We start from the raw sequence: 18,166 nt of genomic DNA on the forward strand, positions 1-18,166 counted from the left end.
GGGTTGCGCTTCGGCGGGTCGGTGTGGACTTGTTGGGCCGAAGGGCCTGTTTCCACACTGTAATATAATCTAATCTAATCTAACAGCTAGCTTTGCTCATATTCTGATTTCTTCCTTCTTTTAATCTGAAAAGTTTTTTTATTTTTTTGACATTTCTTAAAGTCTGCCTAATCCTCTGATTTACTACTAATCTGTGCAGATTCGTACATTTGCGTTGTTCAGTTTAATACTCTCCTACATAATGGAGCTTCCAGCAACAGGTGGCGTGGGTGAAGGAGGGAGAGCATGGGAGCTCAAGTAGTTGTGTCTGGACCTGCTAACAGCAGGTGGCAACAGTGAGTCCATCATGTCTACACCAGTTTTCTGAATGAGCAATTCACTTAGAACCTTTCTCCTGCCTTGTCCCCACTAACTTTGCCCATAACTCCTTTTCAAATACTGCGTCATTCTCTTCTGAATGTCTTGATGGAACCCGCCTCCATAACACTCAGTTCAGAAGGCTGTAAAGAGCCTAACTGAAGAATGAGGTGCTACACTTGAATTTCATTGGAACACTACAGTAGCCATGGACACAGCCATCCATATGACAACAAGGTAGACAATTAAGATGGCAAGGAACTGGAAGTTCAGTGTCATTATTGTGGACTGATCAGTGTGGTCAGCAAATGGTCCACTTACTCTACATTTCATCTCCCTAGAGTAGAAAAAAATCAATCACATCGTTAGCAGTGAATACAGTTTACTAAATTGTAAAAGTACACATAAAGCACTTACACTTGGAGGGGGGTGGGGGGTTTGGAATCTTGGATGGTGAGTAAAGAGGAAATAAAAGGGCAAGTGATAGATTTCCCATGCTGACATGGAGATATATATCCAGAAGGGATTTGGATGCCAGGGGTGATTGTGTACATGTCACAGAGGGAACAGTCAGAAGTGCTTGGCATCAGGCAAAGGAGGTGGAAATGATGAAGGAAGATCTGTTGAAAGGGTGGGGGGGGGGGGGCATGATTAAAAAGTTTGCAGATTATCTTGAGTCGTCCCAGGCAATGTGAAAATCCAGCGAGTCCTATTAGGGAGGTTAAGTGGGAAGTGATATTTGTCCAATGCAAGTTAACCAACAAACTTTTGAGATTCTAAACTTAGTCTATTTCTCTTATTCTCCTCAACTTGCTGGCTGATTTTTGCCTTCGTAATGCTATGTGTCCATATATTTGCTGTTATTTTCTCAGGAAGATTTACTCATTATATCTTGCAATGGCAAGAACCTATGAAAAGGTGTCAGCAGAGATACAAGCTCCATACACCACTTTGTAGGCCACGTTAAATCTTGCATTCCTGGTAACTGTTGTATAAACATGCCAGCTCATTGCACTGCTGCTCATGCTGAAGGCTGCTACCACCATCTTCTATAGAAACTATACGGTCTAATGTGATGGAGGAAAACCACTTCCTGAGTTGGCTAGATGAATCTATTGTAGTTAACAAAATGTGGTTTCTTGCACTGGCATCTAGTTACAGGTTTACACTGGTATGATAGGTACTTTAATAAAAACTTTGAGGAGGATCAGATCATGGGTCTCACTCCTTCCAGATCCAAAACTGCTCTGCCCAATAGTCCATTTGACATCACCATAGTAGTTACAGCTGCTTGTATCTCCCCTCACCCAAAGTTTTCTTTCCCATTATTAATATTGTACATTTGTCAATAGAATTGCATCTAATATTACCTCAACTTCCCTCAAGTCTTTGGTTTCATAAATTCAGATGATTCTCCCAGAAGGCATTTCCTTTGAACGTGCAATCCTGGTAGTTTGCTGGGTGGTAGTCAGTTGATTTTGGTTCTTTTTCTGACAGTCTGACATCTATGGGTTTCTTTCATTTTCAAGTTTCCTTTATGGAGTATTCCCATTTCCCATTGCCAAAATGGAGGAGGCGCTCACTTCATGGGTAAAGTGGAGGATTCTGTATTTTTTCGCAGCTTCACTGTATATATCCTGCTGTTCGTGGATTTAATAACAATTCCCACTTTAATCATGATTTCACTGACTGACCGATTCCTCTCCTCATGTTTGAAATAAATGATTTCCTATCTTTATCACAGCTCTTATGATGGATCTCCTCTGTTTCTTGCCAGGCTGAGGCTTTACATTTACACAATACTATCGTTTCACTCACTGGCTTTGTAACGTGGATCTGCTCTGTCAGCTGGGGTTAATGTTTCTTTCATGATCTGGAGTGTTCCACATCTTAATTCATTTTCCCTATTGTATTTTGTTGTGTGATATTATATTCTCTCTCTGATGATCCTTCCATGGAGAATGGAAGCTGGATCAGGAACTAATCAAAGATTTACAACATGCCAGCATCTCCGTCGAAGGGATGAAAAAGGACAATAAAATCAAATGTGAGCATTATAAAGGAAGAGTAATATCAATCTAATAATGATTCTATTCCATATTCCAGATCACTGCTGTTCGAACTGTGGTTCCAAACAGAAGTAACAATGAAATTATCCTGGTGCTGCAACACTTTGACAACAATGTGAACAAGGCAGTGCAAGCTTTCATGGATGGTAATCGGACTGTTTTTCCCGTTGATGTCATTGTAAATAAGTTTGACAATTTCCTGAAACATTTAGCTCTGTCTCACCATAAAACCCGACCTAAAATACATTGCATAATGATCATATCCACTGCTTCATTCATGGAATAATTTGAGAATATAAAGTTTACCTGTATCAGCCCAGTAATAACATGTTGCAGATGATTTCAAACCACGTGGCAGATGATTTCAAGCCAGCTTTTCCCTCATATCAAAGGGAATGAAAGTCCGCTTTTTAATAGGCATGTCAGGAATATCACTGTTTCTCTGTTGTTAATCTCCCACTAACAAAACTGATTATTAACAATCACTAACATGCCATTAGTTACAGAGATGAAGAGAATTACTGGAGGCATTTCAGGATCACACAAATCCCATTAACAATGGTGGTTAAAAGGGAAAAGAGTTTTTATCATAGAATTAGTCTCAGTATGACCCCATCAATCAACAAAGAGTTGGTATTCAAACATGTATGAATGACGCGCAGATTTACTTCTCCATTAGTACTCTTGATTCCAAACCTTTCACCATGTTGTCATGATACCTGTCCAACAGACTTTGGATGAGTCACAAGTTATTCACAGTTCAGTGTTAGCAACCTTGAAACTGTTCCATTTGACCCTGAACAGAAACTTGTGCTTTATTCAGACCTCTTCCTCGTGTCCACTCAAGTTCAATCCGATAGAGCTTCTCTTTGCTGTTTAGTGACCCTGATGCCAGAGACCTCACTGAAACTATTGTCTTCTCTCTCTCTCTCTCTTTCTCTCTCACACCATGGATTTGCACCATGAAACACTCCATTAAGTATAAAATGCAATCTTGAACAAATAGCATCAGATCTAGCCAGATTAAATAAAGCAACATTGGGCTGAACTGCTCTTGTCTGTTAAAACTGTTCGTGATTCCTGGATTACCCTAGAATGCAAAGGTTTACCGTGGCATCTTTTCTCAATTGCAAACAATCTTCTTAAAGTCCTCTCCCAAAGTTTACTCACTCCTACTTCCAAATATCAGTGCACAAAGCTCAAGACTTACTCATTTTTAAGATTGAGATCACCTGTGTCTGGTATTTCCTTCCTTTTTCCTGACCCATTAGACTAAACCTAATCTGAAGCTTCTGCCCTAGTGATAAACCTAAGTCTAGTTTCTCTCCCATCTCTCACCTTGTCTCCAAGTTCATGTTTTTTTTCCCATTGTGACCAGGTTTTGTTCTCTTGATCCTATTCCCACTGAATTGCTCACCACTCAGCTTCCTTTCATGGTCCCCATCTTAACCTGATGTTAACGGTTATCTCCTTTCAGAGACTGCGCCTCTCCTTTTAAATCCATTATCATCATCATTCTCCTCAAAACAAAAATCAACCTTTTGACTTCACTGTCCTTGTAGACTACTGCCACACCTCTAACCTCCCTTTCCTCACCACAGGCTTTGAACGTGTTGTCATCAATTCCTACCTTTCCCAAGACTTGATGTTTGAATTCTTCCAATTGGGTTTCTGCCCAGTCACAGTGCAGGAACAGCTCCCATTAGTCACAGAAACCATCTTTGTCACTGTGCCAAACAAAACTTAATCCCTCCTCAACCTGTCTCCAGGCTTTGGTACAATTGACCAAACTATCCTTCTACAGTACCTCCCACTGTTGTCCAACTATATGGGAATGAATTCTATTTGAAGACTGAGTATCATATGCCTCTCTTCTTGCTCCTAAAACATTACCTCTGGTATCTCTCAAGGCCCTATCCTCGGTCCCCTCCTATTTCTCATCTATATTCATGGTAACATCATTTGAAAATACATCAACTTTCACATGTACCCTGATAACCCCAGCTCTATTTCACCACCACTTCACTCAGCTACTGCATTCCCTCGAAATTATCAGGCTGTTTACTGACATTCAGTATCGGATGAGCTAAAACTTCCTATGATTATATATTGGGGTGACTGAAGCCATTGTCATGGTTCCCCACAACACTCTACTCCATCATCACTGAATCCATCGCTGTCCTTGGCAGTAGTCTGAGATTGAGCCAAATTGTTCATAAACCTGCTTTGCTTGATCCCGAGATGATCCTCATGCCTTGTTTTGCCTCTAGTCTTGACTATTCTAACACATTCCTAGCCACATTCTCAACTCCTGACACATGAGGTCACACAAAGCCCTACTACCAATGTTCTAACATACATCCATTCACCCATCATCCTTAGTGTTCACTGACTTACAAAGGTAAGTCCAGTTAAGCAATGTTGAGATTTTAAGATTTTGCTTTCCAAGCCCTGTGTGACTTCACACTTTGCTAACTCTGTGATCTTCTCTTGTACTACATTTGTATACATCTAATTGTTGTAGCTTGGTTGCTCTTCCACCACTAATAGTAAGGCAGAAATGCAGTACAGTAGAGACTCCATTGAGATGTATAAGCAGAATTTCCACTCAACACAGTTATAATAGTGGAGTGGGAATAGCTCCGTGGAAATTCTGGGTCAATACGTTAGAGTGAATACTGCTGAGTAAACACAGACTGTAACACTGTAAAAGCAATGGTTTTTTTTCCCCTTAATTTTATTCAATCCTATTCCCCCCACATTCCATTTCTAGAGGAAGTACAATTGTTGATGTTTTCTTCCTGTTCTTTGACAGGCAGTGCAGTGGAAGTTTTGAAAGAGTGGAATGTGCCAGGTAAAAAGAAGGTAAGACTGAGAAGCACAAAAGTGTTGGCTAGATTGTATTTTAATTTTGGTTGACAATCTGAATAATCTAACAATCTGAATCATCTAACACCTAGCACAATAAGAAAAGGAAACGAAAACCAAAACAGCCAAGTGGCCAGGTGAAGGAAGAGCGCAAGAGGCCTGGCGGACTGGAAGACAATGTCGATCTCCCCCTGTCCAAAGCTGGACTGAATGGTTACCATGCCAATGGCTCAGCCAATGATGATTCCTCAGTGGATTCTCTCAGTGAAAGGATGGAGATTGTTTCCAATGATGAGAAGGCAGCAATGAGCCTGAAGTTGCATCAGCTGCAAGCACCAGAAAAACCAGGTCAGCCCTCAATATTGTACTGTTTGTTCAAGTTATCAAGAGAATACAAGACAAAAATAGAAAGAAGTTGTACAGCATCTGAGAACAAGATTTGTAACAGTTTAAAAACAATGTTAAAAAGAAAACACTTGAGAATGTGTAGTCCATTCAATAAACCAATGGCATACTCTACTATTGTAGTCATGTTTATAATTCAGTTTGTACATAGTGAGTGTCGGATTGGCTGAACATGTGGGATATCATCAGGGCAAATTTGCATCAAAACCTCCAACAAAGAGACTGAGTAATTTATTTAATTTTTCACACACTGCTGTGGACAGGAAAGTCTGGGGGCAAATTGGTCTTGGTGAGTAGTTTAAAATAAGTGATTATGAATCAGTAGCTGGGTTCGCAGTCTGCCAGACTTTCTTTCTCATTTGAAGTCAGTTCAGAAATGAGTGACATGGCCTGCTATTGTAATATATTTTACCTGTATTTGACACTATTGTCCAAAACTAATTTCATTCCTAGTGCCACTGGCCTGCTTGACCCTGCAAATCTCACTTGTCATAAATTCAGTGGTCCCTTACCTCCAATTGTAAATAAGACCTACATGCCAGAAATGTGGAACCCAAGATTCCCATGGGATAGACAAATGGAGTTCTGGTAAACTAGACCATTTCGCTAGATTCTGTCATGACTGTACAGGAATGGGGTTTTTGTAAACAGGAATTAAAATTCCGCATTTACCTTGGACATGTATAGCACAAATGTCATGGGTTTGATTTGTGGTGATTACACAAGCCTGGTCCTGAACATCCCAGAATTTGGTCATATCTGGGACAATTAGAGATTATCAAAGGTCCAGACAAGGGCAAGATGTGAGTGGGAAAAGGGGCAGGAAACCTGCAGGCTACCAAGTAACAGCTCTCTAAGCTCTTTCAGAAGCTTTAGGGCCTACCAAGTGTAAAGTGGAAATGTTAATCTTCGGGTCAGTAATTGTGAACAATTTTGTGCACATTAGCACATGTACATCATGGTCACCATTACTGAAATTCACTCACAATTCAAGATTTACTCATCAAACTCAAATTCCATCAGCTACTAGAATCTCAGGCCATGTCCTCAAGCACATTAGCCTGGGCCTCTGGATTACCAGTCCATTTCCACTGCATCACTGTAGTAGGAGGGTGCAAGGATCTGGAAGGGTTCAAGCTGAGACATGTATTCCGCATCCACCCAAGATGATAATGTTTAAGGATATGGTCAGGGGAGCAGCTTTATACCTTGAAAGAGTGAGACCTAACATTCAACTCTCCCTCATAACCTCAGCAACACTGTCTATTGTACCAATTAAAGTGTCTTCATGTTGAAATGGGTTTCTCATTGTTGTACTTAAGCCCAAAGCGAGCATTGGGCTTTCATTTTGCCTGTGTGCTGCCTCATTGCTGTTCAGGTCACTGGGCCTGTAAGGTGTTACCTACTCTCTTGGATAAGGCAGCAGCATCTGCATTTGCTGCTGGTGCTAAGAGGGCAGCTCCAAGTGCTCAACACCTTTAATGGGGTGCTGAACTTGCCTCCTGCCCCAACTTGGACTCATAATTAAAAACAGTGCGGTGAGAACATTGTGACTGCGTTTGCAACCCAGAATGCATCCTGCTTTGAAAATATGTCCTCGCATTGTCAAATGTCTGAGTGCATGATGTGTATAGGTAATAGAGTCTGAAACCTTTTCTGGATCTCCAACCTGAAGTAAACTAGTGATCAACCTGAAGTAAACTAGTGATCAACCTCAAATGATCATTTCTCTCACTGTAAAAAAAACACAGAATATGGTGAAATTAAACTTTTCCATCATAGATGGTCAGTTAACAGATTTCAACCAATGAAAGTATTTTGTTTGATTTATTATAAATTAAACTAGATTTTTATGATAATAAGTAGCTTAATGTGTAGTAGCGGTTGCTGTAACCTATGATGCATACTCTAGTATAATCTGCTTGTATTTAGGTAACCAGCACTAAACTTATAACTTTCAATATTTTTCTAGTTGGCCTGACACCTGAAGAGGAAAAGCTGCCTTCAGAGCCAATATCGCAGCCTCTTCATGATGCTCAAAAATGTTTGACCAACAGACCAACTACAACTAAGGCAAAACCAAAAGCTTTGTCTGGTTCCCATTCCACTGCTCCACCATCTCCAACAGTACCAGGAGACCTGGTATCAAACAAGAAGAGAGGTAAAAGGACAAATTCTTGCAATGTGGAGTAGTTACTGCAAGCCAGCACAGATTTGTTTAAAGGGGAAGTGTTTCACATCTTCCCTTGTGGGGAATTGTGATGCAGCACACTTGTGTTGCTGCTGTCCGTCAGAATCCTGTGGAAGCTCTGATACAGGTGCAAGTATGTAATTACCTGGGAAACTTCAACTTCCAAAGAGCAGACACTGTGTGAATATCTCTTACGGTGATTGATCTAAGTGCCAGAGACATGGGCTGGTTGCACATTACTGGAAATTTACCTTAGTCATTTGCATGTTTAATTTCTGATGTTACTCCGTGATTAACAGGGTAACTTACCCCACCACATCTTTCTCAAGCTCCCTGATCCGACTACCCACTCTCCAAACCGGGCCAGAGATCACCCAACTTGGCTACACAATCCCTGAACCAGATACCAAGTTCCTTGCCTGACATGCTAACCCACCCTGCCAACCATACTATTTCCCCATCTCTGTTCCTCTTACCCACTTCCAATGCCCACTTGTTCCCTCATTCACTAAAAGACTCAAGATGTTTAAATCTAGCTGCTGATGCTGTAAAAAAATAAAGAGGGGACTGTCTTCTGTGCTGCTTTACCTTGTCAGCCTTCTTTGTGAATGGATTTGCTGTTCTTTTCTTATTCCAGTTGGGATAGAAAGTCCCAGCTGAGAGTGTGCATGATGGTAAACATGCAATCCTTATTGCAATCTGCTGATCAGAAAATCAGGCCCAGCAACTCTAGCTAACTTGATTGAGTTTTTTTTGTTTCACGGAAGTAGCAGAGAGGATTAGTAAGGGTAATGTTGATGTGGTGAACACGCTATCATTCCAAAATGTATTTGATAAAGTGCCACATATTAAGCTTGCCTTCAAAGATGAAATCAATGAAAGAAAAAGGGACAGCAGCAGAATTGATATGAGGTTGGCTGAATGAGAGGAATTGGAGGCTTTGATGTTGCCAATTGGTAGATAACTTGGTATTGGCATGAAGTATGTATACCAGCACACATGGGTGGTCAGGGGACTTTCCTCTCCTTTCACTGGAGGCAACCAATTAACTAGGCCTTTGGTTAGCTCACAAATCTGAGCAGGAGATGCATATTCACTGGGTCTGGGATTAATACTTTTGAAATTCATTGTTCTAACCCTGCTGCTACTGTTATCATGCATTTGATGTGGTACAGGCCCATTCAGTAATGCATTCCTGACAGCATTTGTCTAGATGTTCTAGCAATACAGCAACTGACCAGAGTACACTGACCTTTGTTCAAGTATTGCATATTGTTGAGGATGTAATTTGAATGTTTACTCTGATCGGTCTACATTGTGTGCAACCCAATTGTGTATGACCCAACTCTATTTGCATCACAAACATCTACCTGCATTTATAATATTTTATACTTTTGTGGGAGGTGGGCTTTGCTGGCAAGGCCAATATTTGTTGTCCATCCATAACTGACCATGAAAAGGTGATGGTGAAGAGGCCAACTCTTCAAATTGGTGAAAATATACTCACAGTGATATTAAGAAGGGATTTCCCGGAAGTTGATCTGGCTATAATGGGGGAACAATGATATAGTTGGTCAAGATGGTAAAGTTTGCATAAGTCTCTTTTTCTTATTGGCAAGATGGAACAAGAGGAGTCTTGCAAGGAAATGTACAGGGGCCTCAATGTTTTACAATTCATATCAATGACATAACTGAGGAGAGTGAAGGAATGGTAGACAAAACAATGGTACTTAGAAAGTAAAGAGGACACAGAAGGTTTACAGACCAATATAGAATGATTAGTGGGCAAAAATCTGGCAGACGGAGCACAATATATGAAAATGTGAAGTAGTTTGCTTTAGCAGGAAGATATTACTTGAATGAAAATGACTGTAGAATTCTGAGGTGTTGAGGGATCTAGGTGTTTTGGTAAAACAAACAAAATGTTAGTACACAGGTACATCAATATTATATATGATCCCAATATTTTTAGGGCAACGGTAACTGGATTTGTGTCAGAAAAAGGAATCAAAGATTGTTGGGAGATGGGAGATTGGAGTTTGAAATAAATCAGCAATGATCCCTATTGAATGGCAGAACAGGCTTCAGCAGCTAAATGTTTTACTTCTGTTCCTAACTCATTTGTTCCAATATCTGCGTGTGGGAGGCAGGTTTGGAGGATGACATACAGGTAGTGATGTTCCCATGCTTCTGCTGTTGATCCTTCCAGATAGTAGAGCTTGCAAGTTTAGAAAGTGCTGTTGAAGGAGTCTTTGTGACTTGCAACAGCATATCTTTTATAATGTACACACTGCTTCCACTGTGCATTGATGTTGGAGTAACAATGGAGGACTATTGAAATGAGGGAATGGGGTGCCAATATGAAGGCTGCTTTATTCTTGATGATGAGCTTCTTGGGTGTCACTGGAGCTGCACCTCTCTAAACTGGTCGAGAATACTCCAACATATTCCTATACTGTGCCTGGTAGACGGTGAAAATGCTTTGTGAAACCAGGAGCCACATAATTCCCAGACTTTGACCAGTCATTGCAGCCATAGTATACAGGCAATCTGACTCCGTTATTGGCCAATAGTTACACTCAGGACGTTGATAGTGGGGGGGGGGGGGGTTCAGTGATGGTAATGACATTGAATGTCAAGAGGAGACATTCTGTATAGTTAGAGGTGATGTTTTCTGGTACTTCTGCAAGATTCTGGCTAATTATTTTTTCTGCTGCCTGCAACTCCATGTGAGGTATGCTTCCAAAACCAGGAGTCAATGCTGGAAATGACATTGGCTCACCAATTGGCACGTGTGGAACCTCAGCACAGCTTGTAGGGAACAGTGCATTTGATTGTCACCTGGCCAGCACAGTGGCTCGGTGGTTAGCACTGCTGCCTCACAGCACCAGTGACCCGCGTTCGATTCCAGCCTCAGGCGACTGTCTGTGTGGAGTCAGGTAAATTGGCCATGTGTCAGGTAAATTGGCTATGCCAAATTGCCCATAGTGAACAAGGATGCATAGGTTAGGTGCATTAGTCAGGTGTGAGTGTGAGGGAATGGATCTGGGTGGGTCACTCTTCAGAGGGTCGGGGTGGACTTGTTGAACTGGAGGGCCTGTTTCCACGCTGTAAGGATTCTATCATATAATTCTCGATCATATCTATCATATGAGTTGTGAGAATTAGCAAGATTTAGGATGCATAGAATGGGGAAGGAAACTGCAAAGGATGAGCTTTATTGAAATGTGGAGCTTATTCAAGGAACAACTCCTGAATGTCCTTGATAAGTATGTACCTGTCAGGCAGGGAGAAAGTAGTCAAGTGAGCGAGCCATGGTTTACTAAGGAAGTTGAATCTCTTGTCAACAGGAAGAAGAAGGCTTATGTTAGGATGAGACGTGAAGGCTCAGTTAGGGCGCTTTAGTTACAAACTAGCCAGGAAAGACCAAAAGAAAGAACTAAGAAAAGCCAGGAGGAGACATGAGAAGTCATTGGCAGATACAATCAAGGAAAACCCTAAGGTTTTCTATAGATATATCAAGAATAAAAGAATGACTAGAGAAAGATTAGGGCCAATCAAGGATAATCATGGGAAGTTGTGCGTGGAGTCTGAGGAGATAGGAGAAGCACTAATTGAATATTTTTCCCCAGTATTCCCACTGGAAAAAGACAACATTGTTAAGGAGAATACTGAGATAGAGGCTACTAGACTAGACGGGATTGAAGTTCACAAGGAGGAGGTGTTAACAATTCTGGAAAGTGTGAAAATAGATAAGTTCCCTGAGCCAGCTGGGATTTATCCTAAGATTCTAGGTGAAGCCAGAGAGGAGATTGCAGAAATTTTGTTTTTGACCTTTATGTCGTCATTGTCTACAGGAATAGTGCCAGAAGACTGGGGGATAGCAAATGTTGCCCTCTTGTTAAAGAAGGGGAGTAGGGATACCAGTGAGCCTTACTTCAGTTGTGGGTAAAGTGTTGGAAAAGGTTATAAGAGATAGGATTTATAATCGTCTACTAAGGAATAAGTTGATTAGGGATAGTCAACACGGTTTTGTGAAGGGTAGGTTGTGCCACCAAACCTGATTGAGTTCTTTGAGAAGGTGACCAAATAGGTGGATGAGGGTAAAGTGGCTGATGTGGTATAAGGTTCCCCATGGTACATTATTGCAGAAAACACAAAGGCATGGGATTGAGGGTAATTTAGCTGTTTGGATCAGAAATTTACGAGCTGGAAGAAGACAGAGGGTGGTGGTTGATGAGAAATGTTCATCCTAGAATTCAGTTACTAGTGGTGTACCGCAAGGATCTGTTTTGGGTCCATTGCTTTTGTCATTTTTATAAATGACCTGGATGAAGGCGTAGAAGGATGGGTTAGTAAATTTGCAGATGATATTAAGATTGATGGAGTTGTGGACAGTGCCAAAGGATGTTGCAGGTTACAGAGGAACATAGATAAGCTGCAGAGCTGGGCTGAGAAGTGGCAAATGGAGTTTAATGCAGAAAATTGTGAGGTGATTCACTTTGGAAGGAGCAACAGGAATAAAGAGCACTGGACTAATGGTAAGATCTTTGGCAGTGTAGGTGAGCAGAGAGATCTTGGTGTCCATGTACACAGATCACTGAAAGTTGCCACCCAGGTTGATAGGGTTAGTGAAAAAGCATACAGTGTGTTAGCTTTTATTGGTAGAGGGCTTGAGTATCAGAGCCATGAGGTCAAGCTGCAGCTGTACAAAACTCTGGTGCGGCTGCACTTGGAGTCTGTACAGTTCTGGTGGCCACATTATAGGAAGGATGTGGAAGCTTTTGGAAAAGTTCAGAGGCGATTTACTAGGATGTTCCCTGGTATGGAGGGAAGGTCTTATGAAGAAGGCTGAGGGACTTGAGGCTGCTTTCATGAGAGAGAAGAAGGTTGAGAGGTGACTTAATAGCGACATATAAGATAATCAGAGGGTTAGAATAGGGTGGATGATGGGAACCTTTTTCCTCAGATCGTGATGGCTAGCATGAGGGGGCATAGCATTAAATTGAGGGATGATTGATATAGGACAGATGTCAGAGGTAGTTTCCTTACTCAGAGAGTAGTAAGGATGTGGAACACCCTGCCTGCAACAGTAGTAGACTTGCTAATTTTAAGGGCATTTAAATGGTGATTGGATAAATATATGGACGAAAATGGAATAGTGTAGGATAGATAGGCTTCGGATTGATTCCACAGGTTGGCGCAACATCGAGGGCCGAAGGGCCTGTACTTTGCTGTAATGTTCTGTGTTCTATGTTCTATGAATGTTATTTGCCCCTTTGCCAACCCACGCCTGGATGTTGTCCTGGATGTTGTCTTGCGAGATATTGATAATATCTACTTCAGCATCTGAGGAGTTGCCAATGATACTGAACATTTTGCAAACACCAGTGAGCATCCCACTTCAATCACAAATATATTTCTTTGTGGGAATTATAATTTTAACCAGTGGTGAGTATTTCTGTATTCTCATTGACTCCAGTTTTGACTGCTCTCATTGATGCCACACTTGGTTGAATGCTGGCTTGACCTAAACATTAGTGTCTCTCACCTCATCACTGGAGTTCAGCTCGCCTATCTATATTTGAATCAAAGCTATAATAAGGTCAGAAGCAAAGTGGCCAAGGAAGAGACCAAATGGAATATAAGGGAGCAGCTCATTGCTGAATTTGATATGACTGTTGATGAACTTCCCATTACTTTGCTGATTAGACTGATGGGGCAGTAATTGCTTGAATGGATTTGGCGTCCTTTTTGTGGATAGCACGTGCCTGAGCAATTTCCTACAATGTCGGGTAGATGCCAGTCTTGTGGCTGTATTGGAAATGTTTGGTTAGGAGCGCTACTAATTCTGGAGCAGCAATCTTCAACAGTCTTTGCATGATTTATTATCTTCAGCCATTTCTTGATGTCATGTGGTACATATCACAGTGGCATAAAAGTGATATCTGTGATGTTTGGCTTCTCAGGAGAAGGCCAAGATGGATCACCCATCTGACACTTCTGGCTAAAAATGTTTGCAACCGTTTCAGCTTTGTCTTTCACACAGTTGTGCTCGGCTCCCCAGTCATTGAGATTGGGGTACTATATGTGAATGCTCCTCCTCCTGTTAGCTGTTTAGTTGTCAGCTACTATTCCGGGCTGGATGTGGCAGGACTGTAGAGTTTAGATTTGATCCATTGGTTGTGGGATCCGTTAGCTGTGTATGTTTCCTTTTGCTGTTTGGCATGCAAGTCATCCTGGGTTGTAGCTTCACCAGGCTGACAACTTTCATTTATGGTTTCCAAATAAAAATAACCCTTTATAGGAGGATGGAGAGAAACGAAGGGAATAAATGGATACAGCGACAGGTTTTGCCTTATTAAAATCCAAGTGAACTGTGTTTACCTATTTGTCAGTTATCAATGTAGTAGAGGGAAATCCCTGTTTAAATCACTAAAAAATACTGGAAGTATTCTTTGACTGAACATCTGGTTAACAAATTAATAATTTTAATTGTTTCCAAAAAAGATGTGGAGTTCCTTTGGGAAGTATAAAATCACATTATACATCCTGAGAGCAATAAGAGGTGCTCCAGCTTGCACTGAGCAGCTGTTAACTTTTGGAAGTTGTTGTCTTTCCTTCAAACTTTGCATAATTTGTAATGCACATCTACTGCATTTTGAAGATGCATTTATTTCCAGTTCAGCTCTTCTTCTGCTTCATTGTCTCACCAAGACGTACCTAAACTGAATAAGAATTTTCATATGTACTAAAATTAACAAACTTACTGCAGGGATCTTGAGGTAAAACAGCCAACTCTTTGTAACCATTTAAAAGTAATGGTGAAAAGTTGGGAAGCTGTCAATTAAACCTCCAGGGTACATTTAACATTTTTCACTTCACACCCTGCTGAAGACTTAGCTGTGCTCCCCTGGGAGGGACCAGATTTTTAACTGCACTGAGCTCTGTACTGTCAGCCAGGGTAGGAAGCAAAGCCAGAAATGTCTTCACTGGTGCTGTATTGAGGTATATAAAGTTGGCAAATGTTCCCACTCATTATTGACTGACGCCCAGCATAAGTCTTGGTGTGTGAATGGTAGGGGAACACAGGATCCGGCTGTGATGTTTTCTAAGATTGAGTAGCGTGTCAACTCTCAAATAGATTTGGATAACGTGTTCAGTGTCAGATTGTAAAGTTATTCTGGCTTTGCAGCTGGTGCTACACTTGTGGAGAATAAATTGGGTGCCTATTTGTTGAAGTGAAAGTGGACAGAACCTGCCCTCCCCAAGAATTGTGTGTGAGGCTCACAGATCCAGAAGAAAGGGAGAGACTGAGGCAAGGAGTCCCACGAGAGGGAGCATTTAGGTACAAAAAGTGTGGAGACTGGGGAAAAGGTGGCTCAGGGAAGATGGAGTCTCATGAGTGAGGGAGTCAGGAGAATGGGAAACTTGAAGATAAATTTTACTATTCCTGATTGAACTTGTACCCAGGAAGTTGGTTGGAAATATTGATGCTGGGGAAGTTTATAATAGTTAAGCCTCTGATGATGTTCCCAAGAACTGAGTCCATGTATGATTTCTTGGTTCGGTTCAGGTTGACCTGTATTCCCCAGATTTCATGCATAATGAATAACTACTGGTCAACTCTGAGATTGCCACATTTGCACAAAACATGAGCTCAAACCACAAGCAATGCAGATCGAGAGACAGAGAGATGCATCCTGCTAAAAGTGGCACAGACTTGGAAACTTGATTATACTTTGAGCAGTGCATTGAGATTCTGATTATGAATTTAAGGTAAATATCAGCATATCGTAAAATTACTACTGGTTATTGTTTGGTTAAGTGTCTGAAGAAAGTGTGCTTGTAGTATTACAAGGACAGAACGAAGAACTATGATTAGTTGAGTTATTCAAACGAAGCCAAATCGCTCCCCTCTATGCTGTAACCACTCTATGATTCTATACTGGGACAGCATGACTATGGCACCCCATTACCTATGCACAATGAGTGCACTTTTGTCTTATTGTAAGTTCTGAAGAAAATCTGTTGTCAAGCAATGACAACCTCCAACAAAAGGGAATCTAACCTTGCCTTGATGTTCAAAGGCTTTATTTTTCAACCAAATCTGCTCACATCCTGGGGTTTACCAATGACTAGAAGCAGAACTGGACCAACTATAGAAATATTGTAGAGTAGGTCAGAGGCTGGGATTTCTGTGGTGTACAAATGAATCTCCTAACTCCCCAAAGCCTGGCCAGCATCTACAAGGCACAAATCAGGAGTGCAGTGGAATATTCCCTAACTATTTGGATAAGTCCAGCTCCAAGAAATTCAACACATCCAGAGCAAAGCCAGTGAACTGCAACCATCCATCATCTGAACCATTTACTCTCTCCATCACTCTGGCTGCAGTGTGTGCCATCTGCAAGGTGCACCTCAAAAACTCAACAAGCTTCCTCAGAATAAAAGTGAATTATTGTAGATATTTGATCTCTGAAATAAAAACAGAACATGTTGGAGAAACTCTGCAGTTCTGGTAGTAGCTGTGGAGAAAGATTCAGAGTTAGCAGAAGGAGAGTTATGTCAGAATCAAAATGTTAACTCTGTTTCTCTCTCCACAGATGCTGCCAGATTTGCTGATTTTCCATAGCACTTTAATAATGGATGAAATGTAAGAGCTAAAAGCCCAAAGGACACAGGATGTCTTGAAATATTCAGGACTCGTTATAAAGGGAAAAGAGATGTGTACGACAAGTACAAAGGGAGCAAATCAATAGACGTGCCAGGGAAATAAACAAAATGCAGGAGGGAACTTAAGAAAACAATAAGGAGAGCAAAGAAAGGGGCATGAAAAACACTGGTGGGTGAGATTAAGAAGAATCCCAAGATACGCTACAAGATACGGCACAGTGGTTAGCACTGCTGCCTCACAGCGCCAGAGACCCGGGTTCAATTCCTGCCTCAGGCGACTGACTGTGTGGAGTTTGCACATTCTCCCCGTGTCTGCGTGGGTTTCCTCCGGGTGCTCCGGTTTCCTCCCACAGTCCAAAAATGTGCAGGTTAGGTGAATTGGCCATGCTAAATTGCCCGTAGTGTTAGGTGCAGGGGTAAATGTAGGGGAATGGGTCTGGGTGGGTTACGCTTCGTCGGGTCCGTGTGGACTTGTTGGGCCGAAGGGCCTGTTTCCACACTGTAAGTAATCTAATGTAAGTAATCTAATCTACTTCAAGGGGAAGAGGATAGCCAAGGAAAGAGTGGCGCCCAGTAGTGTCCAAGGCTTTGAAGGGGAAATCTGTGTGTGGAGCCAGAGGACTTGTGTAGGTTGTCAATCAAGTATTTTACATTTGGTCTTTAATTAGGAGGACAGTGTTCGGACAGAATTCAGGAAGAAAGACTGTGAGGTTCTTGAGCAGTTTGGCACCGGGAGTAAGGAGTGAGGAGATTTGGAGGTCTTGGCTGAAAAAAGTGAACCGATCCCCAGATCTGGATGAGCTGTATTCCAGGCTGTTGTGGGAGAGGAGGGAAGAAGTTACAGAGACTTGGATCCAAATTCCTCAATTCTCTCTGGCCACAGGGGAGGTAGCAGAGGACAGCTACCGTGGTTCCACTTTTTTAGAAAGATGGTAGAGATAAAGCAGGGAATTATAGAACAGTGAATCTCACATCAGAGGTAGGGAAAGAAGTGGAGATAGTTCTGAAAGAGAGAATAAACCTCCACTTGGAGAGGCGAGGTTTGATCGGGGAAAGTCAGCATAGCTCTGTCAGAGGGAGGTCATGCCGAACAAATTTAATTGAATTTTACAAGGAGTTGTTCAGGTGTATAGATAGGGTACCACAGTTTGTGCAATTTATATGGATTTCAGCAAAGTACATGGGAGATTAATATAGAAGATAAAATCATATGGGATCCAGGGTCACTTGGCAAGTCGGATCCAAAAGTGAGAGGAGAGTGGTTGTAGAAGGCTGTTTGTGTGACTGGAGGCTGGGGTCCAGTGAGGTACCACAAGAATCAATGCTGGGTCCCTTATTGTTTGATGTGTGTATATATATATATATATATATATATAAATGATAGAGAAAAAAGAATGTGTGGGAGTGGTGGGGAATGATAGAGTCATAGAGTCATAGAGATGTACAGCATGGAGACAGACCCTTCGGTCCAACCTGTCCATGCTGACCAGATATCCCAATCTAGTCCCACCTGCCAGCACCTGGCCCATATCCTTCCAAACCCTTCCTATTCATATACCCATCCAAATGCCTCTTAAATGTTGCAATTGTACCAGCTTCC

General features: G+C 41.6%; 1 protein-coding gene across 3 annotated transcripts in view; it reads left to right on the forward strand.

Moving 5' to 3' along the window:
* The window catches only part of LOC122551286 (spermatogenesis-associated serine-rich protein 2-like), a 157,709-nt gene that overhangs the window by 64,356 nt on the left and 75,187 nt on the right, over positions 1-18,166 (forward strand). For all 3 annotated transcript variants that reach the window (XM_043692962.1, XM_043692960.1, XM_043692961.1), the window contains exons 3-6: positions 2,464-2,572; positions 5,242-5,291; positions 5,387-5,642; positions 7,672-7,860. In XM_043692962.1, the coding sequence (XP_043548897.1) occupies positions 2,464-2,572; positions 5,242-5,291; positions 5,387-5,642; positions 7,672-7,860 (604 nt within the window). The remainder of the gene's footprint in view (positions 1-2,463; positions 2,573-5,241; positions 5,292-5,386; positions 5,643-7,671; positions 7,861-18,166) is intronic.

Source organism: Chiloscyllium plagiosum, chromosome 7 (genome assembly GCF_004010195.1).
Source record: "Chiloscyllium plagiosum isolate BGI_BamShark_2017 chromosome 7, ASM401019v2, whole genome shotgun sequence".
In the NCBI taxonomy this organism is placed as follows: Eukaryota; Metazoa; Chordata; class Chondrichthyes; order Orectolobiformes; family Hemiscylliidae; genus Chiloscyllium; species Chiloscyllium plagiosum.